The sequence below is a fragment of the Harpia harpyja genome, chromosome 14, assembly GCF_026419915.1.
Source record: "Harpia harpyja isolate bHarHar1 chromosome 14, bHarHar1 primary haplotype, whole genome shotgun sequence".
NCBI classification, from domain to species: Eukaryota; Metazoa; Chordata; class Aves; order Accipitriformes; family Accipitridae; genus Harpia; species Harpia harpyja.
This window is the reverse complement of record NC_068953.1, coordinates 18,844,433-18,871,147: the sequence shown is the minus strand read 5'-3', so window position 1 is coordinate 18,871,147 and position 26,715 is coordinate 18,844,433. Positions and strand designations below refer to the sequence as shown.

The 26,715-nt window shown below is 45.9% G+C and overlaps 2 protein-coding genes across 5 annotated transcripts; one reads left to right on the top strand and one right to left on the bottom strand.

Moving 5' to 3' along the window:
• Positions 1 to 118: 118 nt before the first annotated feature.
• On the top strand, positions 119 to 14,228 carry ANKDD1A (ankyrin repeat and death domain containing 1A). Of its 3 annotated transcripts, none has more exons than XM_052808704.1 (15): positions 119 to 224; positions 2,632 to 2,735; positions 3,410 to 3,508; positions 4,088 to 4,186; positions 4,653 to 4,757; positions 5,612 to 5,710; positions 6,126 to 6,224; positions 7,377 to 7,475; positions 7,830 to 7,925; positions 8,176 to 8,274; positions 9,222 to 9,320; positions 10,698 to 10,793; positions 11,995 to 12,196; positions 12,942 to 13,073; positions 13,313 to 14,228. In XM_052808704.1, the coding sequence occupies exons 1-15, from the start codon at positions 191 to 193 to the stop codon at positions 13,372 to 13,374; spliced, it is 1,524 nt and encodes a 507-aa protein (XP_052664664.1). In that variant the 5' UTR covers positions 119 to 190; the 3' UTR covers positions 13,375 to 14,228. The 3 variants fall into 3 exon arrangements, with proteins under 3 accessions (XP_052664664.1, XP_052664663.1, XP_052664665.1); XM_052808703.1 differs by having other exon boundaries at positions 7,827 to 7,925; XM_052808705.1 differs by lacking the exon at positions 119 to 224 and having other exon boundaries at positions 3,414 to 3,508; positions 7,827 to 7,925.
• A 221-nt stretch (positions 14,229 to 14,449) lies between these two features.
• On the bottom strand, positions 14,450 to 26,400 carry SPG21 (SPG21 abhydrolase domain containing, maspardin). 2 transcript variants are annotated; one of them, XM_052808288.1, is made up of 9 exons: positions 26,261 to 26,400; positions 22,822 to 22,915; positions 18,761 to 18,922; positions 17,928 to 18,008; positions 17,166 to 17,311; positions 16,545 to 16,653; positions 15,956 to 16,063; positions 15,427 to 15,567; positions 14,450 to 15,092 (listed from the first exon to the last, which is right to left on the bottom strand). In XM_052808288.1, exons 2-9 carry the CDS (start codon positions 22,882 to 22,884, stop codon positions 14,970 to 14,972), a joined length of 933 nt encoding a protein of 310 aa, XP_052664248.1. In that variant the 5' UTR covers positions 22,885 to 22,915; positions 26,261 to 26,400; the 3' UTR covers positions 14,450 to 14,969. The 2 variants fall into 2 exon arrangements, with proteins under 2 accessions (XP_052664248.1, XP_052664249.1); XM_052808289.1 differs by lacking the exon at positions 26,261 to 26,400 and adding an exon at positions 26,131 to 26,153.
• Positions 26,401 to 26,715: the final 315 nt, after the last annotated feature.

Sequence of the window (26,715 nt, the reverse complement as noted above, 5' to 3'; positions counted from 1 at the left end):
TTTTATTTTATCTTCCTTTAAATAAGAGTTAAAGAAGCGCTTTGCGACGGTGGGGCGGCGACTGCCAGCCCGCTCGTGAGGCGGCCGGACCGCCTCTGTCAGCCCGCCCTGAGGCGGCGGCGGCGGGGCCGCCCCTGTCAGCCCGCCCGCAGGCGGGGGCGGTGGGTTGGCGGGGCCGACGGGCCGCGGCATGGGGGACGACCTGGCGTCGGAGGGCGACACCCGTGAGTGGGGGCGAGGCGGGGGCTGCCCCAGCGGGGCGGGGGGCGCCGCGCTGTGAGGGGGGGTTTGTCTGGCGGGAGAGGGCGGGCGCGGCCCCGGTCTCCACCGGCCGCGCGGGGGACTGGGCAGAGCCGAGATGCTTTAAAGAATAGCAAGACGTGTACAGATCCGTTCAGAAACAAAGTAGGCGTATAACCCAGGCGGAGATCGAGGCTGCTTTTGCCCCAAAGCATCCTCTATCTCTAAGATGCTGCATGTAACGCCAGTGCCCCCCACTTCGGCGTTTTGGCCCCCTTTACCGACCAGTCCCCGGCCGTACTGGGTTGTTTTTGTGTCCTGCAGCCTCGGGTAGAGCCCAGCAGACAGTTTCAGTGCATTTCTTTGCATGCCTTTCATCTCCTTTGCTGCTTTTTAAAATCTCTTGCATAATAAAAGGCCCGTGAGTTGGTGCATTGCACTGATGGTAAGTCACTTCAGTTGTTTTCCACACTGTTGGGGATAACTGGATCATACTCAGTACCATAAGGTATGAAATACCCTGGAACCTGAGCTCAGAAGGGAAGGAAAAACTGCTAAATATCTACGGAAATGCTGCTGTTGGATGGGTGCATGCCATAATGAGGAGTGCATTTACATTTACAGGGCTAGCTTCGCCGGTGTGGACTCCATCCACATTCACACCGTCAAATGGTTTCCCATGTGTTGCTGAAAATAAATAAATTGCGGCTTCTACAGCCGTAGCAATGCAAGGTTTGTTACTGCATCTTCACAGGTAGAGGAAGGAATAAGTAAGTCAAGAGGCAGTTTGGCATCTCTTGACAATGATGCTTTGTGCGATCATAAAATGTAGGAACGCACTTCTGTCACATGGAGAGCAGGGGCAGTGACATTTGCTTAACTGAAACATAGGGTTTATTTACTCCACTGAACGGAGATAAGCATGTGCAAGGAGGTAGTATGTGTGTAGCCATTGGTGTTAATAATTAACATAAACTCCACAGGTTTTTCCCAAGTTTTCCTGATATTTCCTCTCAAATGAAGGGTCCATGCAGTCCTGTTAACACACCTGACCAGATGAGAACAGAGTCTGAATATACAGTACAAAAAACCGTGTTCCTGTAGAAATCAGTCTCCAAATCCTACTGCCTTCATTGTAGCAGCAGGTCCAACACTCTTGAATGATCCTGTCTGGTATTAAGATTTGTGTTATTTGTGTTTTTCTTGAGCTAAAGGTTCTTGTTTGAAGGCAAGAGGACCAGAAATGGGAGGATGAGGTTATACTTCCGTTGCCCTAAGAGTCCACAGTAGGGGTGCTTTTCCTCTGTGCCCTCCAGAGAGAAATGGGGCAGTGCTATTTAGACAGCAGGTCTCCTGTGTATCTCCTCAGTGTGGTGGAACGGGAGCAATAATATGGTTTGATGCCTTTGGTATGGCATGTGGTTAGCGTCTAGTTGATACGTTGATACAAACTGAAGTTGCAGGGAGCCCCTGCTACCCTCAAACTGCAGCCTGAGATCTGCAGAAACGTAGAAGAGAGCAGAGCGTTTGCGTTTGAGACAGCTCTCCAGTGGGCTGTGACAGGCTGAGGGTCTGAGTCAAGCACTTCTCGAAAGAATTCCCCAAAAGCACTAGGGCAGAGAGTCCAACAAAAACTGACACCAGCCTTGCCAAAAACCTTGAGAGCCTCCCTGTGGGGCTGTGGCAGGCCCACAGTCACAGCCTTGCTCTCGTTTCTTGGCAGGAAGGTTTGTTCGATCAAGGAGAAGATTGCTGCGGCAAGGCCCAGCATGGCGAGTAAACACCCTTAAATTGTGCCTAACTGTGCAGGACAAATACTGCCGCTTGTGGTAAATTATGCCCAGAAATGCCACGGTCTATTAAGAGATGCAACACTGATCACAGGCCAGGCTAGCAGTTTTGTGCTGCTTGACTGATTCAGGTTGCCCAGAGGAGCACAGCAGGACCATGTGTAAAGGCCTCCTTGTAGAGCAGTGGGATGTAAGTGGAGGGATGGAGGAAAGGGTCTGTATCATCTGCCTTGAGTCCTCACACCGGCTCTGGGCCTTGGAGAATTCCCAGAGGACATGGACCTAATGGATCAAAAAGGTTTTGCAGCTGAAGCAAGCCCATGCAGAGAAAGACACTGAATTAGAAGAGAAGCTGGTAGGACTGGAAGAGCACTGATGTGGCACAGGGGTACTTGGAGAAGGGGAGATAGTGGGAGAAGACAAATCCAGCAAACATGCCAGCATCTGTAGGGCTGGGATTCTTGCTGGAAGAATCTTTCTGCAGTCATCCGTCCTTGAAACCACCAGGGCCGGTGAGATGAAGGGGAGGTTTGTTGGGGCATGCTGCTACATGCTCCTTGCTAGCACTATTTTAATGCCTGCTCTTCTGTCTCTGCTCCAGTGCTTCATTCAGAGAAGGAGTTCCATGATGCGGCAAAGCGTAATGACACGGCCAGGATGGAGGAGCTCATCAGGAGAGGGGTTGACATCAAAGCCAAAAACAATGTAAGTAAGTCCTGGATTTTTCCACCTCTAAGCTGCAGGAAGTGCTGAGGGTGTTTTTTCAGAACTGCAGCTCCTTAACGCTACTCTTCTCGTTAGCTGCTCAATTGGTCAAAGCTTTAAAATACACTGCCCAGTGCTAAGTAGGGCCTGTGGCACCTGAACAGTTTCACAACACACTGAAACCCACAGCACTGTCATCCTGGCCAGACTGGAAAGTTGCAAGCACTGAGGGAGGGTGATAATTTATGGTTCCACTTGGAACCCGTGTGCCAGATATACACGGCTGCAATGAAAGGCTTTCATTTTGCTATCTCTGTACACCAAGGCTGTGGGACTAACTCAGTTCCTGGTGGAGGTCTCCCCTTGTTGACCAGTAGGTTCCTGGAAATACGGGATTGCACCCATCCCTGCTGTTTCAATCTGTCCATTCCATAGTCAGCAATGTTTCTCATTCCTGTGCTATCATTATAGGCCAGAACTGCAGTTTCTGAGTAGAAGGTGGCTAGTACCTGTCTGCCTGAAAAGGGAGCAAAGAGGCAGAGGGCTATGTCCAAAGAAAACCCTGCACAGTGTGAGAAATTCTGGCTCCATGGATGGCAAAGGAGATTTTGGCCTTCAGGAAGGCTGGTGGCTAGCCACACGCTCTGCATACATCAGCCTTCCTTCCCTTCCAGACAGACCGGACTGCCCTGCACTGGGCCGCAGGAGCAGGGAATGTGGATGCTGTGCGACTGCTCCTGGATCACGATGTCCCAGTTGATGACAAAGACAGTGTATGAAGGCGAATCTCTCTTGCTTGTCCTGCAAATGTGTTCTGGGGGGAGAGGGAGCACTGGGGACGGGGTGCTGGGCTGGCACCTTTGCCCTGGGTGGGTGGCACGATGCATTCCAGTGCTTGGGAAGTTGTGGCCTCCCTGCTGAGGCAGGTGCAGTGCCTTTCTGGAGCAAGCCTTGTTTTCAGATGTGCCCATGCTCTGTCTTTTGGCCTTTTCCTTGCATGCACAGTGACCAGGAAGTAGGCCGGTAGAATCTGTGAGGTTTTCTGTGTAGCATGGGGATGCTTGGCTTCTTCTGGTCATGTTGTTGGGGCTTGTGGGAAGACAGTGACAGCCAGCAAGTTCTCTGTCTCCCATAACAACCGGGCTAATACACACCATTGCCTGGGAAGTGGCAGTCAAGAGGCAGGTCCTGCTCAGCTGCTGCGACCATCTGTGGCAGGAGTAATAGTAAAAAAAAGCCCAGAGAGAAACAAAAGTATTTGGAAAACTTCATGAAGTTAGAGGGCAGCTTCCCTCCAGGGTGGGGATGGTGGTGGCTGCAGTTTAGCTGTCTCTCTCTTCTCTTCTGCCCAGTTTGGAATGAATGCGCTTCTCCTGTCTGCCTGGTTTGGCCACCTCCGTGTCTTGCAGATCCTCGTCAATGCTGGGGCCAAGATTAACTGTGTCAACAGGGTGAGAAAGTCTCCCTACGTGGGTCCATCACATGCCTCTAGACAGTGACGGGAGGGGGGGAGAGAAAGGCTTACCTATGAGCTAAGGTAATTGTGTGACAGCATCTGCTACGCAGACTGCCATCTGCACTTCTGCCTTATTCCTAAAATAGGTGTAATAATTGTAGCTATAGAGGTGTACACAGCTTTCACAGCTCACATTTCTGCAGTGGTGATGTGGAAGGTGTTACAGAAATGGGAAATGGGTTTAGTGAATCAGCAGTCCATGTATTTTCAAATAGACCTTGGTTGGGAAAATGAGCATTAATACTTCAGTCATAACTTGCTGTCTGCAGCGCAAGCTAGTTTAGCCCTAGAGGTGCAGGGAGGCATAGAATGGGTCTTTGCTAACAGGAACAGGTTCTTAAAAGATTGACTGTCTGAAGACTTGGACTTGTTAAATGAGTGGTCCTTTATCTCCTTTCCAGAATGGCAGGAACCTGCTCCACTGTGCAGCTCAGAGGGGACACATCCAGGTGATGGAGTTCATCATGGAAGACCTGGAGGACATGTGTGTGGATAAGACAGACAAGGTAGAAAGGCTCTTCACTGCTTTGTTTCACGAGGTCTGATCTTGCTCTGCTGAGCTTAGCAAGAATGTTGCCCTTGATCTTGGGAAGAGACTCAGAGTCAGATGCTACTCCCAGAAGCCCTCCTGTAGAGTGGGGCGTAGGGATGATGGGGATTCTGGCTCTGGTCAAGCTTCGGCAGCCAGGGCTTCCCAATGTAGCCTTTTGCAGAATAAATTCAGGAATTTCAGTGTCCTCCTCTCTTGCAGCTGATGCTCCTTAGTGTATTGTAGGTAAGTAATAACCGAGGGTAACCTTCTCGCACATGTTCCAGCACTGGCTGATCTGTTCCTGAAGACAGTGTAAGAACACACAGGAGCTAGCGCACACTGTTTTCTGCTCCATGGTCTTCATGGTTCCAAGAGTGATCCCCACTCTGATGCTTGGGAGTTAAATGAAGTAACAAGAGATCTGCCTTTCCCCAAAAGGGGTTCTGACTCACTTGATAAATGGGGTCTTAGATATTAATTCCATTTTTTTATCCTTAGTTGCTTTTAGTAAACCATTTATTATCCTCTATTTATATGAAATAAACACTGAAAAGATCTCTATTCCAGTGTTTGGCAAGACTGCAGTGCTTGGAGTTGTTAGCCCCAGTAGGCAGTTCTGTTCACCTTGTTTTGTTAGGGTCATCCCAAATGTAAAGCAGAATAAAAGTTAACAGCAGAATAAAAGATAACTATTTTTGAAGTGCAGCACTTTTTCCCCTGGTGGACTAGGTTATCACCCAAGGCTTTATTATATTGCTTGCAGCAGATGATCTAATCTTGTGCTCTCTGAGCCTTTCTTGGACTGTATTTCTTTGTTTCCTTTTAAAGATGGACAGGACAGCATTTCACCTGGCTGCAGAGTATGGGCGGCTGGAGGTGGTGGAGTTCCTAATTCAACTGGGTTGTTCTCACAGTGCCAAAGACAAGGTATGGGCATAAAACCACATGTGAAGGAGGTAAAGTCCAAGGATTATAGGATGTGAAAGTCAGGGAACAGGATACCAAATGAGGCTCATGATGGCAAGTTGTCAGTAGTTGTAACTATGGCTGTGGTATGGCAGGGCTTTTCTTCCCTAACCACTTGCAAGCCATTTGCACGTCAGTCCATGTTGGATTTCTCTCCAGGACTTTTTAGACAGGATACGCAGCGAGCCTGGTGGGCCATGCTCAAGGTAGCTGGGTTTCTTCCTTTCCTGCTGCACCTATTAGAAGGCTGTTTGAGACTTGTGCCACTGGTTACAACCTCCTTTTCAGTCATGCTGGATATACTCTGTGCAAGATTGTGGTGTATGAACACTCAGTCCTGTGATACATATATGTATGAAGTGATGTTTACTTTCAGGAAGAAGATACAGCATTGCATTTAGCTGCTAAAAACGGACACCTCTCTGTGCTGCAGAAGATTATAGATGTTGGAGTGGACCTTGATGAAAAGAACGTAGTAAGTACTTTTAAATGAAATAAAAACCACATCAGTTTCGCCTTTTCCCTCCCTAGAAATACTGCCACAGTCATGAGGCTGAATAGTCAGTATTGACAGACAGGAGAGGTCTAGAGATAGCTGATTTTATCTAAAGTGTACATGTGTAAATGCAGGTTGCACTTGCAGAGTATCAGTGAAAGGCAACATCCTTCTTGGACCAATATCCAATTCTAAAGTGTTGCCTTTTCTTCCTGCTGTATCTGCTGACCTACCTTATCACTCCATTTAACCTCCCTTTTTCTCCCTGACCCTTGTATATTCAACTGCCTAAATGGTTATTAAGTGTGTTTTAAACTAAACTTCACTATGCTTTATTATATTGACTTAGTCACTGAACATATGGACCTTCTGTTTGAGATCTCTCTTTGACAGACCTGCTTTGGAAAATTATGTGGCTGGAACACAGTTAATGATTTAGATAGCAAATATTGACTTAGTAATGCTGTTATTTATTCCAGGGCACACTCCCAATTAAGTTTATCAGCAATTTTTTTAGTCTTATTTGATTACTGTCTTTGAAAAGTATATTTGATTGTGATTAAGATTTGAAAGAAAGGGGAAACCACTTTCTGTGGTAACTCTGGTAGCATTTTTCTTCCCCCAGGTGAGCTGCCCTTTGTGCAAAGAGCAATAATAAAACCAGATTAAATCACTTTTAGGAATTCTGCTTGTTTCTGTTTTCTTGTAAAGAAATGAGCTGCAGCCCTCAGAACGGAGAACCAGTGGTTGAGGGCCATGGGTTTCCAGTTCTGCCTATGGCTGTCTCTGGGCTACTCCAGGAAAATGGTTTGTCTTCATTGTCCACATGAAATCCTTTTTTGCTTGCTAATGGGCTGAAGGGGAGAAAAGATGGTGAACACAATGCCTGTCTTGTGGCCCGTGGGCCAGCTGTTTCCAGTGGCATAAGGACAGAGCAGCACTCTGATATGTTGGTGGCAGATAACTGTGTCCTTTATTTTCCTAACAGTTGATTGGAGATCCCTGGCTGTCAGAATTGGTATTTTAACATGTCATGGATTCAGGAGATGGGGCAGAGGCTTGTTCATGATGCTGCTCTGTCTTGGCCTTGTCTACAGAAATGCTGCTTGTCTCCTTTTTTGCCTTGTCCAGGAAGGACTTACAGCTCTGCACCTGGCTGCTGAGGGGGGTCACAGCGACTGTGTGAAGCTGCTCTTGGAAGCAGGTGCCGATGTCAATGCCCAAACCCAGGTTAGCTTCATGGAGGTGATTCCATTTCCAAACACTACTTTGTGGACTTCTGCCCAGACCTGTGGCCTCCCAGGGAGGGCACCCATTATCGGGTAAGGCTATGCGGAGCCCAGCACTTAAGAAATAGCGCAGGGAGACCAGAGGAAAGTACACATGGCTTTGTACAAAGAGGCGGGTGAAGCTGCCTGGGACTGGTTTAGCTGTTGAGACAATCTCTACGAATTTGTCAGTATGGGGGCATGGGGCTCTTGCAGGAGGGAAGCAGAGAGATCTCTGTGGATAGTCTATAACAACTGCAGCCTCTGAGAAGAAGCCCTGACTAATACCCATCTCTTCTGACGTGTCTCTCAGAAGAAGATGAATTGCCTTCATTACGCAGCACTGCATGGCTATGAGGAGATAGCCAGGATCCTCATGAATGCAGGAATCCACATAGATGCTGTTAATCATGTAAGTCCTGCTCAATGCTCTCATCACTTACAAAAAGGCAAAGCCAGCTTGTGGAGCTGTTAAAGAGCACTAAGCAGCTCTGCAATGACCAGTGCTGCTGTGGGGTCTGTGCTTATGGGGCAGTATCCCCAGTCTGCTCCCAGTCCAGGCTGGCAGCTGACATACATAGAATAAGACATGCTGGGCACAGCATGGTCCTTTCAGTGCCATGAGCTAAGCTCTTCCTAAGCACAGGGTCTTTTTGCCACAGCAAAATGCATCAGCAACCCACATTGCGGTACTGCAGAACTTCCCAGGCATGGTGAAGCTCTTCATCGACGCAGAGTGTGACCTTGACATTCCAGATAATGTAAGACTGCAGCTCCTGTTCTTTGTCTTTGAAATGTGAAGCCATTTCATGGGGATTTGATCACCTTGGGGACAGGATTAAAGAGGAGTGCTTTATAAAATGAGGAAAACCTGGAAGTGCAACTTAGGAAACGTGAAACCTGCGAAATGATTCTGAGTGTTGCAGTGAGGTAATCACTTGATGGCATTCAACACATGGGCTGTGCCATGTCCCTGCAACCCGTGCACAGCGACATTGCGTAGTCAGGCTCTCTCTGCCCTGGTGGAAGCAGGCGGGAGACATTTCAGGCTGGAAGATATTCTGCAAAATGTTTGGGGGGGGCTGAGAATGGGAGGCAAGACTGGAGGTAGCTGGTTGTCTCACCAAATTGTAATTTTGTGAATGAGGGTCTTTGTGTAGCTTGTTCACCGTGTTTTGGCTAATGTTCATTCTTGTAGTGGTGTTCTCTCCTGATGACACCATAAAATTGCCACATTTTGTGTTTTAGTTGTTTCCATTAAACAGTCCCAAGGTGTATACATTTTACAATGCATACACATTAACCCAGCCCTGTGTCCCAGGAACAAAGAATTGGCACAGGTCCTTTCCTCCCTTGGCCAAACTATCTGCCGACAGAAATTGTTTAAATAACAGGAAATAATATAGTCCTATACATGACCCTAGGGAGCTTTATGGAACTGAAGAGGTTCCTTCTGAAATGTTATCAGGGAGGCTTCCTAGTGCTGGTGCTGGGACAGGGATAGATCAGTTCTGCTCAGCCTGAGGAACCCAACTCCAGTTTGAGGTAGGAGGGTGTTTGGCCCTCAGTTTAAAAAGGCATAGAGGGGAAAGGAGGGCAGAGCTGACAGCGTTCTTATAGCGCTTTCTCCTGGTGTTGTTCTGTCCTGTCCTTCTAGCCTCACACTTGTGCTTCTCTGAAATTTAGTCCTTTCACTCTCCTTCTACAGAGGCAGCAGACCTCACTCCACATCGCTGCGGAGCATGGCAGGCAGGACATTGCTGAGATGATTCTCATTGCAGGAGTTAATCTGAAGCTAACAGATAAGGTAAATGTCTCCATAGGTTGAATAGATTCTATGGGGATATGGAGGGAAAATATGGATGGTGTTTGCCACTGTTTTTCCTAATTTTCCAGGAAAGCTAGTAATAATATTAAAATCTGGATATTTCCAGGGATGAGGCCTTGAAACACTGCTGAGTAGGTTATTTTGATGTGTTTTCCAGGAAAGAGGTGACTGTTTTTTAGAAAGGTAGAAAACAGTTCACACAATGAGCAAACTTTTTCTTCTCAAAGTTGTTCTGGTTCCTTCTACTTGTGCTATCATGCACATTAATATCAAAAATCTTCTCGAACAATGATAAATAATATACCTCGACAATTACAGCACACATGTTTTAATAGGTTAAAAGTATCTGGTTGGTATAGATCTGGCACCAGTGTCCAGGGCTTTTGCCCTCGAATTAAATCAACGAAAGGAATTCTAGAGGAATCAGGCAAGTTGCATGCAGCCTGAAAGCATGGTATGTACCCAGAAAATGCTGAAGTGGGCTTGGGCAGAGATTAAAATAGTGTCTGCTGTTTGCAGTGGGTTAAAGGACAAACAAACTCGAAGCCACCTGGCTGAGATGGCCTTCAGCTGCAGTGAATGTTTGCCACCTTCCAGCAGTCTGTGGAACCGCAGTGAGACTCAGCACAGGGAACACATTCACACTTTCCCGTGTGAAATTGGGTTTCTGCTCACATCTGAGGCTAGAATCATTCTCAGTGGCATGCTTGATGGCTAGGCTGGCTCAATTTCCTTCATACCACTTTAAAATCTTGCTCCTTTCTCCTATATGCTTTTAGATAAGAATGCAACCCTCGGCCCAATCCAAAATCACGTTCATGTAAGGAGCATAGTTACATTTTCATAGTCCCATCAGCCTGTGCTTCTCCTAGGAGACTGTTTCTAATCATGCATATGTGGAGCCTATAAAATTAATGAGGTTGTATCAATCACTTCAGTTTCAAGTGTCAGCAAACCTGCTGTGCAAAAGGCTGTAAAGTGCCTTGGATTGTAGTGCTGAGCTGGTCCTTTGACAGCTGCACCCATGTTGCTGAGAGCCTGAAAGTACCCTGCCATCCACTGTGGGTTACAGGATGCTTTCCCAACCACCCCTGCTGAACGGGCAGATCCCCTGCAGCAACAGAGGAGATGCTGCAGAGCCTACAAAATGACTCCCCATGCCATGCACGCAGTAGCTCGAAGCTAGCTCACATCTGAGGTGTTTACAGGTGGAGAATAGGCGTCCTTCATCCCAGCTGGGTTCATTGCTCAATAGGCCATGCTGCCTGCTACTACAGACTGACGGGTGGGCATGGAGATTGTACCTCCTAAGCGTGCAAGGTCTTTCCCAACTCATTTTTCCCCTTCTAATTTCAGCAAGGGAAAACATCTCTGGATGTTGCCGCCCGAGGCAATCACATCAATTTGGCGGACATGATTATCAAAGCTGATCGGTTTTACAAATGGGAAAAGGTGAGCAGCTTACACCACCATCCCCGGCGCTTTCCAGGGCAGATGTAGCTTTATCCTCTCCATTGAGACTCTGAATTACCAGCTGTCAAAAGGAAAAGAAATACAGGACATCCTGTGGCAGTCTGACCTCTACTTTCATCACCTTACTTAAGAAAAACAAAAGTCCTCACCATGCCAACAACATCTGCTTGAGGCTTTCCTTATTTAAAAAAACTTACGTTGTTAAAAAGACCAGATTGCGCTGAAGGGAACAGGGGTTTTCAAAGATTCTTTGGCAGCCGTTCCCGAAGCCCTGTAGAAGGGAGTGGGATAGCGTTAGTTCCTCCTCCCAGAAGGAGAAACTGAAGCACTGAGCAGGAAAAGGCTTGGCCCAGGGTCTCCAAATGGGACGTGGGAGTTTTTCAACAGTGGAAGGGAGACACCTCTTGTGAGCAGAGTGATCAGTTCTTGTTGGAGTCATACAACCGATTTCCTTCTCAAACTTCCCCACAGCTGGGGCTGTTCCTCCTGTGTTTCCCAGTGTGGCCCAGCAATCTCTCTCATCCCATGGCCCTGTGTGCAAGGCGCAGCTGCTCAGCCCCAGTCCCCCCTCTGAAACCCTGCCTATCCCAAGCCTGTGCCCAAACCAATCTGAGCAGAGGGTATGCTGAAAGTACAGCCAAACACTGCATCCCTTGCGTCTTCGTAAGACTTTGGGCATCCTCCCATACCAGGGAAGACAGTGCTCTAGCGGGGAAAGAAAAGGAAGGAAAGGAGGGCATATGCCTGTGGCTCAGGTGGAGCTTCAGGAGTAATGCTGTGTATATCAGGCCCTTGCATGGGCTTCCCACGCAGCTCTAGGGAAAGTCATTTACCCTCTTTGCAGTCTGGCAGGTAAAGGGGGCTGAGCAGCTGTGCCTGTGTTGCAGGGGAGCAGGGAGATTTAAGTAATTGATTCTGCATACAAGCCCCAGATAAAAGGCACTGTAGAAATGCAAACTGTGATCCTCGTGGGCTTCCACAGGAAAGCTGCTATTAACAGTGTTTGTCAATGTGCATGATTAGAACAGAGTGAAACAAGAGAATAAAGATAATAATAGAAAAAAAATGTGCTGTGCCAGAATGAACTCACAGCGACCTGCAGAGCTGGGGATGTGGGAGGCTGCAGAATGACAGGTACATCTGCAGCATCCCAACTGAAACCCCTGTTCTGGCTTTGCAGGACAATCTGAACAGCGACTCTGACTCCTGGGTGGCAAAGTACTTGACCTTTAAGCAAGATCACAGGCTGGAAACACAGCACATTCGCTCAGTAATGTGGAGATTAGCTACCAAGTACCTCAAACCTGGTGAATGGAAGAAGCTGGCACATTGCTGGAAATTCACGGATGCCCACATTAGGGCCATTGAGCAACAATGGACAGGTATAAAACACTGCCCAGGTATTTTCCTTCCTTCACTTGGGCTGTGTTTGTAGGAGATAAGTCTGCAGTAACAGCAAAGCATAAACCAGCTGGCTTATTTGAAACAATCAAAAGATTAGGTTAAAAATCCTGTTTTTAATGAATGTGGAGTTACCTATCCATTGGAATTTGTCTGTGAGTAAAGCACACGAGCCTGGGGGTTAGTGGTCCATTGCTTCCTGCTTTTGAGGTACTGCCAGACTTCTTAGTCCTTGCTACAGAAATTAAATGAAAAATTCTTTTTCTCTAGGACAGAAGAAACTTGCTGGTTTTAATTTTTCTTTTAAGGAGCTGAACCAAGGCAGCAGTGAAGTTCCCTTTAGAATTTAAGAGATATGTTAGCAGAAGCAGGTTCTGAGCTCACATCACATCTGAGAACACATCACTGCTGGTTCGGTTACTGAAAGGACTCCTGTAGTTTGCATGATGTGAGCAAGGGGCTAAGCTATGCTGCAAAGACAGAAATTCTATGTTGCCATGAAAGGTTGTCTGATAAGCTCAAGCTCATCCATGGCCAATCCATGAAGTTTAACGTTTATCTAGCAATCACACCACAACCAGGAATTAAGCTAAACTGTACTTTAGAGCCTCCTAGTAAAATCCAAAGGGGAGGCAGGGGTGTCCAACCCCACCAATTCAGCCATTAGCTCTGTGAGGGCTGTGCACTGTTAAGTGCAGGATTTCAGCTGCGGTTTGATCTTGCCAGGCACTAAAAGCTACAGGGAGCACGGCCACAGAATGTTGCTTATCTGGCTCCATGGCGTGATCACGGCAGGAGAAAATCCAGTCAAGGGATTGTATGAAGGCCTTGTGGGGATTGGAAGAAGAGATTTAGCAGGTAATACTTTTGTCTTCCTTCAAGTAATGCACAGCGAGCACTACCTGAATTCTGTGGTTACACAACGTACACTGCGGAAAACTTAAGGGAAGCCAATTCACATAAGCTGGAAGCTACCCTGCCCTGCCCCCTTGCTACCATTACATGTAATTTCTTTCTCTTCCTTTTATTTTGCTAAATTAACCCATCCTGCCACAGCTTTGTACTTTCTGTGCAGCAGAACGTTCTCTCTTTTACAGAAAGCATTCGTAAAAAAGCAAATGCAGACTCTGCCTCTCCACGGAAGTGTATAGCAATGTAACACCGGGAAGGCACCAGTGGTTCCTTCAACTGGTACTGCCTCAGCTTGTCTTGGAGCTACAGGAGAACCACTTGCTCCGCTACTGATCAGAAGGCAGCTGCAACTTAAGGGCTTCTTGTCATAAACAGCTGGCATCGCTGTTGCTTCCTTCTTGGTCTGAAACAACATGGGTATGAGCAAATGCTAACGGTCTAAAATGGTTCTTTACACAGAAGGGAGATTTTAATCAGCTATTGGGTATGGTCTGGGTACTGTAGTAAAGAGTTCAGCGAGTGAGCCTCACTTGTCATACTGTGAGTATCAGGAAATACTACACTATTTTACTGTAACTTGTTTACATCACATTTTTTTATATAAATTTTTAATTGTCAATTTTTTAAGTCATTGAGGGGAAAGCCTTTGCTTTCAGAAATGTTCTTTAGTTACCTTTTTTGGGGGGGGGGGGGGGAAGTGTCTTGTCACTTGTGTCTCAGCTGTGTTCATAACTTCCCTATTAGGGTGGGAATTTAAGAATAGTCAAGGCTACCACTTGGCCCCTTTGGAGCCTAAAGGGATGTGATGTTTAATGTTTAAACTCTTCACAAAAAGTTTCAGAAGAACATTAACATATACTGTTTGTAAATATATGTTAATATACCTGTACTATTTGTAAATCAAGTAGGTAACTTCTTTAATCCCTAGGTTACAGCTTGAAAAGTTAAGATAAGAATGGTCATGGGTTATCTACATAGCCTCTGACAAGGACATACAGTTTTCTTAAATACCAATTTGTGATGTAATACTTCATATTTATTTTTTATGGTGTTTCAAGGAGAAAATAATGTATTTCAATAAATCCAGATTCTACCCTTAAATTTGCAAGTTATGTCTTAATGAAGAATGACTAAAAAATACTACATAATTCTTACTTGGAGCTAAACCAGTGCAACCTTGTAATTCAAGCTGTTCCATGCTCAAGGTGAATTCAAGCAGAAGGTGCTGGTTTTCTTAATTTCTAGAGGTGTCTATGGAGGCAAACCAGGAGTGTGATAAACTACACTGCTGTTCTCTTGTAGGCAAAACAAGAGACACTCACTGAAATTGAACTTTTATTGAAAACCATTTTTGAACAGCAAGGAAGTTAAAAATTCAAATGCTTTATTTCAAATAGAAACTAACTTACAACACACGAAGCAAATAAGTGATGGCAACATTGGCACTTAACATCTTTTAAACCAAATATTCAACAAAAATATATGTCAGCTTATAAGTACATGATCTACATGTGGCAATATATACAGCTGAGTGAAAAATATAAAAAGAATATCGTTCTGCTTAAGAACATGATAGTGAAGACTTTGGTAGCAAAAATGTCTTTGTTTTTAAAACTGTAGTCTTCAAAGATGCTTCCTTGAATTCAAAGACTGAAAATTAAACAGCTCTATCCCATTACACTGCTGGAGGTTACTGTCCATGGGTAGTTCACTAACTATTGATCCTGTTGGAATCACACAGTGATAATCGGCTAACGCAAGGAAAAAGGCAGAGTGGGAACAGTTGATTGTACACAGGAAGACCACCAAACCGATTCCTCATTTTCACTGACACCCCAAAACCTATTGCTCTTCTTGCTCATTGCTGGTGTGAAGACTGATCTTCTGGACTTCCAGCTCTTCTGCACTGACCATGGAGGGATCAATGGCCGCATACCGGGTACCATGGAACTGCAGTAAATGGATCTGTCGGACATGGAAAACAACACTGAGACAGGTGTAGAAGCATAAGGTTTTGGTAAAAGAGAAACATTCCTTTAGAGTAATTTTTGTGAGGACCAAATCATGTCTCTGGAGTACAGGAGTTCAGAGAAAAGACAGAGGAAACGGGGAATAGCCAAGACCCCAAAGCCAACCATCTATGAACATGGCTGCTCCCAGCCCTGCCCTTCTGTATCAGGGATCTGGGAGCCAGAGCAAACAGAGCACAGGCAAGTTAAGAGCAAGCACAGAGAAGGAGTTTCCTACTGCTGTTCAAGCTATATGTGTTAGCAGATTGGGTTTGAATGCAGAGACTCACTTGAATGTATAGGTTGACCTCAGCACTCCTGCAGAGATATGGGAAGTTGCCTCCTGTTTTGAGATGAGCTCTTCTGGCATTAGGATAAAGCTTATACATTTCTTCTTTTGCTTCAGTTGAAAGTGCGCTTTGGTCAAACACCTACATAACAAGTCACAGCAGTTAGTTCTGAATCTGATCAGATATTGCTTATTAAATCAGACTGGATATATGCTGCTCCTAGAAGCAATTCTCAGCTTCTCTGTGGAACAGCATTAATGAAACAGAAAACAAGCAAACACATTAGGCATCGACAGCTAGAAAGCTAACGTTGTGATACGTAAACATATGGCTGTGTTACTGCACAGAGTATCCAAGTCATAATTCAACACAGAAGAGTCACAGTGTTGCCTGGCCAGTAGATAGCTTATCTAAGTATAAAGTTAGATACTACAAATATTTATTAAGTTGCTAACAGAATATCCAGGCCCCACCTGCCAAGGGGAGGAAATGGCGTTTAAAGAAAAGGATTATGTTGAGATTAACTTACATCCATAATGGTCACAGGGATGTCTCGAATTTTATGAGGTTCTACATAGGAGTTCTGGCAGTTGAGGGTAAGTCTTGAAGCGAGCTCGCTCTGGCCCAGACTCTCCAGCTTTCAGTAGAGAGAAACACTGATTAACAACATACTTCACTGCTGGAACTTAATGCAATATTAACAATACAGCCAAAGAGAAGTTAGTTTTAAAGGAAAACATGACTGCACTTCAGATGAAGATTATAGTTCCAACTTAGTATCTCTCTGCATGAGACAAATGCTTAAAACATGTTCCATTAGGTGCTTCTGCCTCCAGAGCATGGCCTACAGACAGATCCCAGCACTTTCTCCTCTTTCATCTCAATTTCTTAACTTCCTCTCTTATGATCTACATAAACAAAAGAACTGTAAGGCAGACGGTCACAGCATCAGTTAAATTGTTGGGGCTGTGAGAGTCAACACGTTCTAAGGATCCATTCCTTACTCTTCCCTTCTGGGCAAGTAAATGAAGAAAGCAGCAGAAATATCTACAACCTCCTGCTAAGTAAATCTTCTACAGAGATTGACATCACAGCCATTATGGTACACAGCCACCTACCCTGTCCACCATGAAATCAATCCCATCAGCCATTTCAGGATCTAGAGGACCAGATGCAAAATTCCCAAGGACAATTTTTTTCAGCATAAAAGCAGGCATCAGCCAAAAGCTAAAACAGAAAGAAGATATAACAATCTTCAAGCACCCAGGACTCCAACATTAAGATGCTTTGTTGTAAGCACTCCCTTTCCTTGCACTGTGCTTTAACTCCAAATGAAATCCTGAAGAAGCTTCAACAGCAGAGAGATGGAAAACCTTGCAGCTAGGTGCTTGAAATGCTCTGGGAAGCTGTTAGTCTTACATCAAGAGTGTATTTTAAACGTGGTGAATAACAGTTCTCTCACTTTAAACAGCTTAGCTAGAAACCAGGCAGAGTTCTTAAATCCAACCACGCATCCACAGAGGATCACGGAATGACTCGTCTGTCAAATTCCACACTCCCAATTGTGAAAATTTCCATTTTCCTCATGGTGTGGATTTAAGAGTCACAATTATTCCATCCTGCACCTCCCTCACCCAGGCTGGAAACAGCTTAGACACATGTCTGACCAGATCAGCATGACATTTCATCGCAAAAAAAATAATGCTATGAATCTGATTGCTTGTCTCAGTCTTCCTTACCTGTTTGCTGTCCATGTCTGATTGAAGATAGAAGTGTCACTAAAGGAATTACATAGGATCAGAGATTGAACTCTGGGAGATTTGTGTGTGTATTCAGCAAATTTTTGAGCCAGAAAGCCTCCCAGAGAAGCTCCAAAAAGGTGAACCTAATTCAAGGAAAAACAGATCATGTTACACTTGTGAAATAAATGACCTCTAAGCACGTTTCATTACAAAAATAAGTCATTCCAGTTTTACCCTGTCATCATACCCCCCCTTTTTTTTTTTTAAAAAGAATCATTCTTCTATTCAGCTTCTGGTTTTATGCACAATATAAATGTGACAAATACTGAAAGAAAGAACTGTTTCCAGATCACAGTTCAAATTTCTGTGTGCTTATCAAGCTTAAGAAAAAAAAAAAAAAATCAAACATTTCCCTTTGTCTTCAATAGCTATTCCAATCCAAGATACTTTATTGTGGTGTTCTGTACTATGTGAGTTAGGAAGGATAACTTCCACAGGATCTCATGAAAAACTGAAGTTAACCAATACAATTTAATAGGCCTAGAACAGCAGTTGAATTTAGGCCAAGTATGACAATTTTCAAGGGTATTCACCTCCAAAAATAAACTAGTTTCAAATGTAAAATTGCAACACAGCCTCTTTATTTATAGGCTACGTTTTTGTGCCATTATTTTATACACTTGCTCTTAATTGAGAGTCTTTCAAACATCAGGTTTTTATTGCAACTGTATGTCCATTTCCCCATCTCAGAGCACTCACTTTATCCAGCTGAAGGTGGTCTAACAGCTTTCTGAATCCATCACAGAACTCAAGGTGATCCCAGTACACCGGATACTGCAACTAAAAAGTCAGAAAAAGCCGGTCTCTGATCAGTACCCATCAGCTGTCGGCTTCAAAGTCATACCAATTCTTATATTAAAGGTTTCAAGACAGCAGCCTGCCTTTCCTGTATCACGAGGCTCACGCTCCTCAGCAAGGTCCCTACAGCCAGAGAATGTGAACACCTCCCCCTTGCTTGCACAAAAATACACAACTGAAATCACCGCAGAGCAAGTTTGTTGGGGAAGGTGCAGTGTTGCTTCATTCTGTAATTGGGGGGTGGAGAGGCTGGAATGATTCTTCAGTGATTCCGTAGCACGTCAAGTTGGCAGGTACAGAAATCATTAACCGCTGCTAGAAAAACAGCAGTACTCCTAAAGCCATACTGTTCAGCAGAACTATGGTTACACAAATCAATCGTTTCAGTTTGATTCAGGAGCTGAAAAGCCACAAACCAGCATGCTGTTAGGATTTTAAGGAGTGACTTAGCATTTGCAGCTAGGCAGGCTAAGAACCAGATTACGCACCATCCCTAAGGCAAACACAGAAACCCTGAACTAACCCAAACACTTGCCTCATGGCTAACAAAGATCCAGCTGGAGGCAAAGATGACTGGTGTCCAAGGCACACAAGGGAGAAAACAGACTGAGAAGTTAATAATGTGTATGCACAAGGCTCTGGTTAAACGCTGCCATAAACGTACAGCAGATTTTTAGCCTGGATCTGCACGCTGCAACAAGTACATTAACTTTGACACAACTGAGAATACTCACAGCGATAACTCTGTAGCCCCATCCAGTCAGTGCCAAAATTTGCTGGAAAAACACATCTGCAGTTCCACTTACAGGAGGAAGAAATATGAGTGGGCACCGAATACTCCTAGGTCCTGCATCATACAGCGACCAGACTTTACTGTCGTCATCATCTACTATTATCTGGAAAGACAGAGGCACAGGAGGGAGAAGAAACACACAAGGCAAATGAGGTTCTTCAGCCAGCTTCCAGGATTGCTTATACAAAACTTCTGTCATCTAGTAAATATTATAATACTCAAGACCCCTTTGAACAAGACCATCTTTTGCTCTTCTTCACAATAGCTTTCTTCTCTAAGGCTGTTTACTAACTGGAATTACAATGTTTGTGTGAACACTGCTGGAAAAAGCCACAGCCATGCATTGTCAGACCAAATGCTTTGTGTGTCCTGACACAAGCTGGACAATGAATACCGCACCTTGGGAAACGAGCCACTGTGCCATGGCCCAGGAGAGACCCAGGAGGTCAGTTCAAGGTATGAGAGCAATAGCTGTAGGCTGGAAGAGCCAGCACTGCCCCCAGGGGCAGCTTTTTAAACAAGCATTGACGTTTGCATTCACTGGACAAAAGCATGTATCCAGACCTGTAACATCAAGCCTACTGAATTAAGCAGCTAACACCACAAATTATTGATCTGAAACAGTTATAGCTGGCTGCCAGAAACAGAGGCGTACACAAGTCCCAAAGCAGCACTGCAAAGCTGACCTGGAAAGAAAAATGCTTCCATCATCTGGCAGCATCTCGGGAACATCTGGATTTCCTAGGACACACAGCTGCCTGAAGCAGATTATTCACACACAAGCTGCTATCCTTAATGAGCAGTTCCTCGTACAGTGCCAATCTCAGGGCAGAAGCTGGAAGTCCTAGCACAATTAGTATCTTTAAAAGTATAAGAATTAGGTAAAGGTCTTCTTTTCTAGCAGTGCTGAGCCTGACTTGTTTTTACAGGGCCTGTTCTACCAGCAAACTGTTTTGTATATTTAGGATGCTCTTTCAATGCTCCACAATTCAGCAAAAGCGTGCAGCTCATACCAGATCAACAAGCACAAACCTCTGGGGAAAGTCCGCGTCACCCAGCGGGAATTCATCTCCTCTGTATCAAGATTTTATAGCTTTTTGAACAGCAATATACAAGCACAATTCACTTTCCCATCACAGCAGTTAAGCTTCTCAGGGAATCAGAGAAGAATAGTGTATCACAAATCAGATTTGCTTGACTAACAAATCTGCTTGTAATAAAGCCAGTATTTCAGGCTCTGGGAGCATGTGAGAAATCACATGATGCTGCTGTTTGTAAAGTCTCTACAAAAGTAAAAGAAAGATTGCATACCAGAGCTTTCAGACCACTGAAACGATTTAAAAATAAGCCCTGTATAAAAGCCCTCCCAGCCCCCCAAAACAACCCTTTGCACACAACTCCAGAGCTCCAGGCCTCGCCGTTCTCAGCTCTTATTCCATCAGTAATGTTGGATCCCTTCAGGGTGGCTGTCAGTGGCTACTACAAAGTTTACCTTTAGAAAAATTTCCAAAGCCAAACCATACTCCTTGAAATCACAAAACCAAAGTTAGTTCACATCAAGAGAGCTGAGGCTCAGAGATAATGTTTCTTTCCTCAAGCCCAGACGATGAATCAATGGGTTTAGACAATTGTTCTATTTGATTTCTAGCCACACACCAGGTACTGTATGTATTACTGTATGTACCTGTATTAACTCCAGCTCCCAAACAAGGCTAAGCGCTGCTTAGGCAGACAGCAGCATGGTTAACTGCTGATTGGTAGGTCACCAGCCTTTTCTTGTTCTGATCAATCAATCAAGATGCCTACAGTTTACATAAAGGGTAAAATCTGTACTGCATTGAAACAAGGGGCAGAACTTCCCCCCTTGAGTTTAGCAGAGCCAGGGTGTCCCCCACTGAAGACTTCTAGGAAGGACTTAGATAAGACAGCAAGCAGTGTACGCAAATGGCGGCTCAGAAGCAAGGCTGAAGACTTAGTTTACAAATGTTCTTTTCTGTGCTGTACTTCCTATATCTGACAAAAGCAGGAAGGGCGATGAAGCTGTGCATTTCCTGCTCCTGTCAGGAGGAACATCTCAGCCTGTTTTCAAACAAACTGCTCTGGCTCTGCTTCCTTAAGTTGATCTGACAGCAGTAACGTGCTCACCAGCAGTAATGATGGTTGGTCATTCCTTCCTCTGTATTGCATGTGCTTTGCCTCTACTTTTGGGGGGATAATGCAAGCAAATGTATCCTAAAGACTGCTTCAAAGATTAATTACATCTTCAAATTGTGCTTTTTTTTTTTTCTCCTTCTCTCTCCAGAAACAGAATTAGTTTGTTTCTTTCTACCTTCTTCATACCTCACATTCATCACTGTGGCATCACTTTACTTTTGAGTAAACTGAATCACTCAAGAGGGTAAGGTATTCCCTAGCCTGAAGGTCAGCAGGTCAACAACAGCTTCAGCTTACACATGTCCTCATTTATGAAATCCTGAGTAGTCAGCAGCAGCTGAAGGCAGTGGCCCCTGGCAGCGAGCTGCAGCATCACACAGCCCCCACAGCAGCAGCAATGCATTCCGTTGTAACCACAACCTCCAGCTCCTTTCATTTACCATACTGCACCCCATAAAGCAGCACCTCAGAGCACCCACATGTCTTTCCACTGAAATACTGCCTCCCAGCTTTGCTGACCTGGTGAGGCATTGCCTGGAGGCAACAGCATGGCACAAACAGACTTAGCAGATCTGGTACTGGCCAGAAACAGAAAGAAGCTGGCCAGCCAGAGCATGCATAGTCAACAGCAATAGATCTTTCTTATTTACAGAAGACACAAACTGGCAAAAATGAATGAGAAATCCTGAATGGAAAATCCTACAGCCCTTAGAGAAAGCTACACATCACTCAGTGGAAATAATGCTAGACACATTTAAGTGTTGTTCCTTAGGTTTGGGGACACAGTCCCTTTTGTGTGGCCCAGCTGCAACCAGCCTGCTGTTGAAAGACGCAATGCTGCTCTTGCCTCTGCTGCCAGCACCATCCCCGTGTTCCCACAGCCCACACAGCCATCCAGATTAGGGAACTGAACCAGCTGGAAGTCAGCTTAGCCCCAAAACAAACTATAAAACACCCCTAAGCTAGACAGGTCACTGACTCTGCTCGACTTGTATGGTTACATGAATGACTGTGCCTGCAGGAGCAGCAGGCTGGGGTCTAAAGGCAAGACCATCCTTCAGTCTGGCAGGAACCTGAGCTGCCGCTGCAGGTTAGTCTGTAACCACAGCCTCAGCAAGCCTTATCTGCACAGGTACGCGTGAGAGCTAGACCGGGTCAGGAGCTACATACTAGTCCTGCACTCCACGCCCTCTGCCACTCAGCACAGAGAGAGCAGAAGTTGGAGCACTGCACACCTCAAACACTCTCTTGTGGTTCAGTGAAAGGAAGTAGAGAAATCCAAGTGAGAGGAGAAAGTGGTTAGACAGTGTGGTTAAGCAGAAGACATCCAAAGGACACGCAGCAGAAGAAACCATTTGTTTTTCTCCATCATGATTAAGGCATCTTTCCACTCTCAGGAATCCTGCGTGCAGCCCAACTGCCGAGAAGTTGCCTTCAGACACTCCGCTGCGGCCTGAGGATGATGGGTAGGAACTGTGGAGGTGGCTCTGGCAGCATGGCTGCAGTGCACACAGGCAGCTCCATGACAGGCCATGCTCATGGTCCCCAGCACATGCTATTTTCTCAGAGTCTCCTCCTCAGGCATGGCTGGCATCAGGATGCCAGGCACTGCTGCCGTGGCTCACAGCTGCGAGCCTCTGCTCCCCACCACCACATGCAGAAATGACCTCCGAGAAGCATGTGAAGATTAAGAGCATGCTTTCACGCACTTGTGGGACAACAGTTCAGGAGATAAGCCAGGTCACTAGCACAGCCACAACTGTTCTGCATTAACCAGACAGCTTAGTCTCCCCCACTACAAAGCAAGAGGAGACATTTCACCCACAAGTCAATTACAGCTGTACATACCTTTTTAAGAGGAACTGTGCTTCTGAACCAGTTATAGTCAGGAGAGACTTTAATCTCTCCCATGATGTTTAGAAAAAACACAGTTTAGGTCAGCCTGAAAAAAGAGAGACACAAAGTTAGAAATCAAGACAACAGTGTTACCTCACGCAGCACTCAAAACTGTGCCCTACACATAAAGCATTTGCAGGGTGAGTTTGCTCTTATCAGTTGATTGTACTACCTCTGATTCACGCCAAGTTTACTTTTCCTCAGTTTTCATCACAAACCATTTAATTATTCTCCCAAGAGGCAGTCATCTGACTGCCTTACTGTACCAGCCTTATTATGAAATGATGATGCTTTTGTAACAGCATTCCTGTGTAACAGTTGTAAAGACAACTGTGTTGCAGGCTGTAAGTGGCGTAAAAAGCCAAAGCACATTTTCAGTTTGTTTTTAATTTATAAAGCACTCCAAATTTATATCTAATAAATATTCATACAATTCACTCCACAGTTCAGACAATAGACTTACATTATTTCACGAACCTACTGCCTAAGTATTCAGACCACGTTCTTCCACCTCAGTATAACTGATGCAAAGGAGTCCCAAAGAGCATTGGGAACATCAGCTGATCTGAGGCTTAATTTACAGAAGAGCCCTGAAGTTTTAATTCTATCCACACAGAAGCTGACTTGTCAGGAGTTACCAACAAAGATACCTTTGAAGCACACCAATTAATACAGAACAAATTGATTCAGAGCTGGGTCCGCACAGGAATGCCACTAATTCACTCTGAAGTCAGAATGTCCTAGCATACATAATGAGTGTCTACTAATACTCCATTAATTAGTAATAAACACTTAGGTAACTTCTAGATTTAACTTTTTTTAAAGCAGCAAGAGACCATTATCTTCCATTTATACAGCAGATGGTATCAAGCAGTTCTGAAGCTTACAGACTCAATAGCTTTACCCTGAAAGCCAACTGCCTCAGCAGATTATTTTCATGCATTCACACACAGCACTGAGCATAATAAAACAAACCAACTTTTGCTCTTGTTACTTAACAGTTGCCAAGTATAAATCAATAGGTTTTGTTTCTTAATTCTTCATAAATTAAGACCTTGGTATGTTCTGCGAGTCACTCCAATTCATTTCTCCCTGCAGGAAAGATGCCGGTGTACAGGCTTAACTAGCTTATTAGGTTACAGCTGGATTAACAGTTATTTACAATTCCTCATCTTTCAGACTTCATTTGCCATTTTCCAAGTACAGAAAACATGAATTTTAAAAGGGAAAGTACTTTCTAAATTGCAAGGCAACACACATCTTCCGCAGAGCAGGTGATACACCTCTCATGTCCAACAAGGGTTTGAGGTAGGAAATTCAGCTGCGTGGCCATTGTTTCAATTTTGTGTAGCTTTGTTTTGGTGCTTGCATCAACTATTCTGCTCTTTGCCATAGTCTGGCAGCAGGTAAAATTACAGCGGAGGTAAAAAGTATCTATTCCAACAACCTGCAAAGCAAAGCAGGCACAAAGATGCATTATGGGACTAAGGGGGACAGCTGGTCATTAGAGAAAGGAAACAGCAGTTCAGACTACTAATTCCTTTCCATAACCACACAACTAGTTTTCAAAAAGCTATTCACCAAATGATGGTGTGACAAAATTATGGCAGAAACAAATTACAGCAAATGCCTTAAAACAACACGTTCTCTTTGAGTATTATATTACAGCAGGATCAAGAAAGACAAGTCACGGTCAGGGCCTCACTACGCTGGGCACCACACAGACAAGGAAGACTTTCTGCTAATAATTCTGGTTGCCATAAAGGGTCAGCAATCTCTTCCTGCTGTGATCACCTCTCTTCTTCTGCCACCTCAGTCTTTCAGCACTGTTAAGCTAATTTTTGTGGGCTGGCACATCACTTGGAAGCACAAAGCTGTCTATCACTAGACTAGGTAAGGAAATGGTATGATGCAGATGAACTTCGTCCTGTCAGCGTACCTCAGCTCACACCACAGCAAGTTAAGAGTTCATCTGAAACCTAAATTTTGAGCTTCCCAGTTCACCTGTTACCACTCGTGGAAGCAAACCGTTGGCCACCAAGGCCTGAACTGATTTTCCCCAGCTCCTTTCTTGTAAAAGTGCATCTGTGACCACCACTCCTAAAGACTGCCCCACTTTTAAAGCTTGAGTAAACAGTTTTTCTTTGATTATAGAAGTTTTTGCTGAAGTTGATGTCCTATTACTGAAATACGCTTTTTCCTTGGCACAGAAACGCAGAATTAAATTCGCTCACACAAATATTCTCATCAACAACAACTATGTGCTCTTCCAGCCACAGAAAAGCTGAACCATGAACTCAAAACAGGGAACCAGCCACCGAAGGCAACTCAAATCACAAAGAACCCGATGCTGTTCATGACTCAGCCTCTAAAGACCCAAGTTTCATTTATAGTAAAACCAAACAATCCGAAGAACTCTAACCTCTTAAAAACAATTCCTCTAAAGGAAGAATCACCTATGGATGTGTTCAGAGCACTTGATAATATCGTCCTTGTGAGTTATCCCCGCTACACTAGTGACTTGCTCCATTCATTATCGATTTAGAAAGACTTTGATCCTGCCCCTAGAGAGGAAACCCCTGTCGAAGTAGTTTAGATGAGCAGCAACTTGCTCCTTTCCCCCGTGCCGTGTCTGTGTGAGCCAGGGCCGCTGCGTAGCTGCTCTCCCACTGCGCTGGCCACACAGCGCCCACTCCCACGGGCCAAGAGACCTGAATCAGCAACACCAGCAGAGATGAGCTGATGTGGGCTGCAGGCAAACACCCGGAGATGCAGGGGAGTCGCCAGGGCTACGGGTGCTTTACGAATGCCAAATGCAAGCAATAGAGAAAAAGAGTTACAGACAATTGGGACACAGCAGCACGCGCCTTCCCCTCTTCCCCAGTGCTGTTCCCACCGACCCCAGCCCCTGCTCCATCCCCCTCCCCAACCACAGCCGGCTGCCCCAGCTTTGCAGGGAGAAGGGGGCAAAACCCTGCTCAACATCCCCAGCCCGGGCTCTCCCCATCGCAGCACAGGCTGAGGCGGCCCCTTCCCCTGAGAGTCCCCCCAGGAAGATGAACCCTCAGAGTAGGGCTGGGCTTTGGGGTTCCTGTGGGGCCGAGTCCCAAGCTCCCCCCCCCATCCCCCCAGCCCGGGGCGCCTCAGGGGTCGTGACAACCCCCCCCTCCACCTCCGGCCCGACAGCCCCTCATAGCCCCCCGACCCCTCAGGCACAGCCTCGTCCAGAGGTAATGCTGTCCCGGCGCCTGAGAGACCCACCTCCCAGTGTCCTCAGGGCCGACCCGGCCCCGCTGAGCCCCCTCCCCGGACCGGGGCCCTGAGGAGAGCGGCAGACCTGTCTCCACAGCGACGACCCCCCACCCTTCCCCCTTCACCGCTCGGCCCTTACCGGCTGGGCAGGGCCCGGGGACGGCGGGCACGCAGGACCGCCGCTCTCCTTCTCGTTCTCCTCCCCCCGTGCACCCAAGCGGGGACACCCGCCGCCGGCCGCTACTTCCGGGTGTTGCTTCCGCGCCGGCCACGTGACGGCGGGGAGGAGCACGGGCGGGGCGGAAAGCGGGGCGGCCGCCATTACTGCCGAGGCGGAAGTAAGCGGTTCCAGCGCCATCGCTACTGAGGTAGAAGTCATGTGCCCGCGCGACGGGGCGGTGATTGGTCGGTGGGCTGTGAGGGGCCGCAGCCGCCATTAGCGTCCCTGCGGCGGGAGCGTCTGAGGAACCGGTCGCTGCCATTGTTTCGCTGCTCGGCCGGTTCTTCACAGAATCGGGTTTTAAGCTAGAAAAAAAGGCGCGGCAGCTCCCTGGTGGTGTTTTATTCCGCTTTCTGCCGCCGCTCCGCTTGGCT

Excerpts from the sequence above, each read along its gene's own strand:
- SPG21 (XM_052808288.1), bottom strand. The coding sequence starts at position 22,884 with ATGGGAGAGATTAAAGTCTCTCCTGACTATAACTGGTTCAGAAGCACA. Across the intron at positions 18,923-22,821 it reads GCACAGTTCCTCTTAAAAAG|ATAATAGTAGATGATGACGA; the intron begins GTATGTACAGCT and ends CTGTCTTTCCAG. Across the intron at positions 16,064-16,544 it reads TTGATTTCATGGTGGACAGG|CTGGAGAGTCTGGGCCAGAG; the intron begins GTAGGTGGCTGT and ends CTCTACTGAAAG.
- ANKDD1A (XM_052808703.1), top strand. The coding sequence starts at position 191 with ATGGGGGACGACCTGGCGTCGGAGGGCGACACCC. Across the intron at positions 225-2,631 it reads GGCGTCGGAGGGCGACACCC|TGCTTCATTCAGAGAAGGAG; the intron begins GTGAGTGGGGGC and ends TCTCTGCTCCAG. Across the intron at positions 8,275-9,221 it reads ACCTTGACATTCCAGATAAT|AGGCAGCAGACCTCACTCCA; the intron begins GTAAGACTGCAG and ends CTCCTTCTACAG.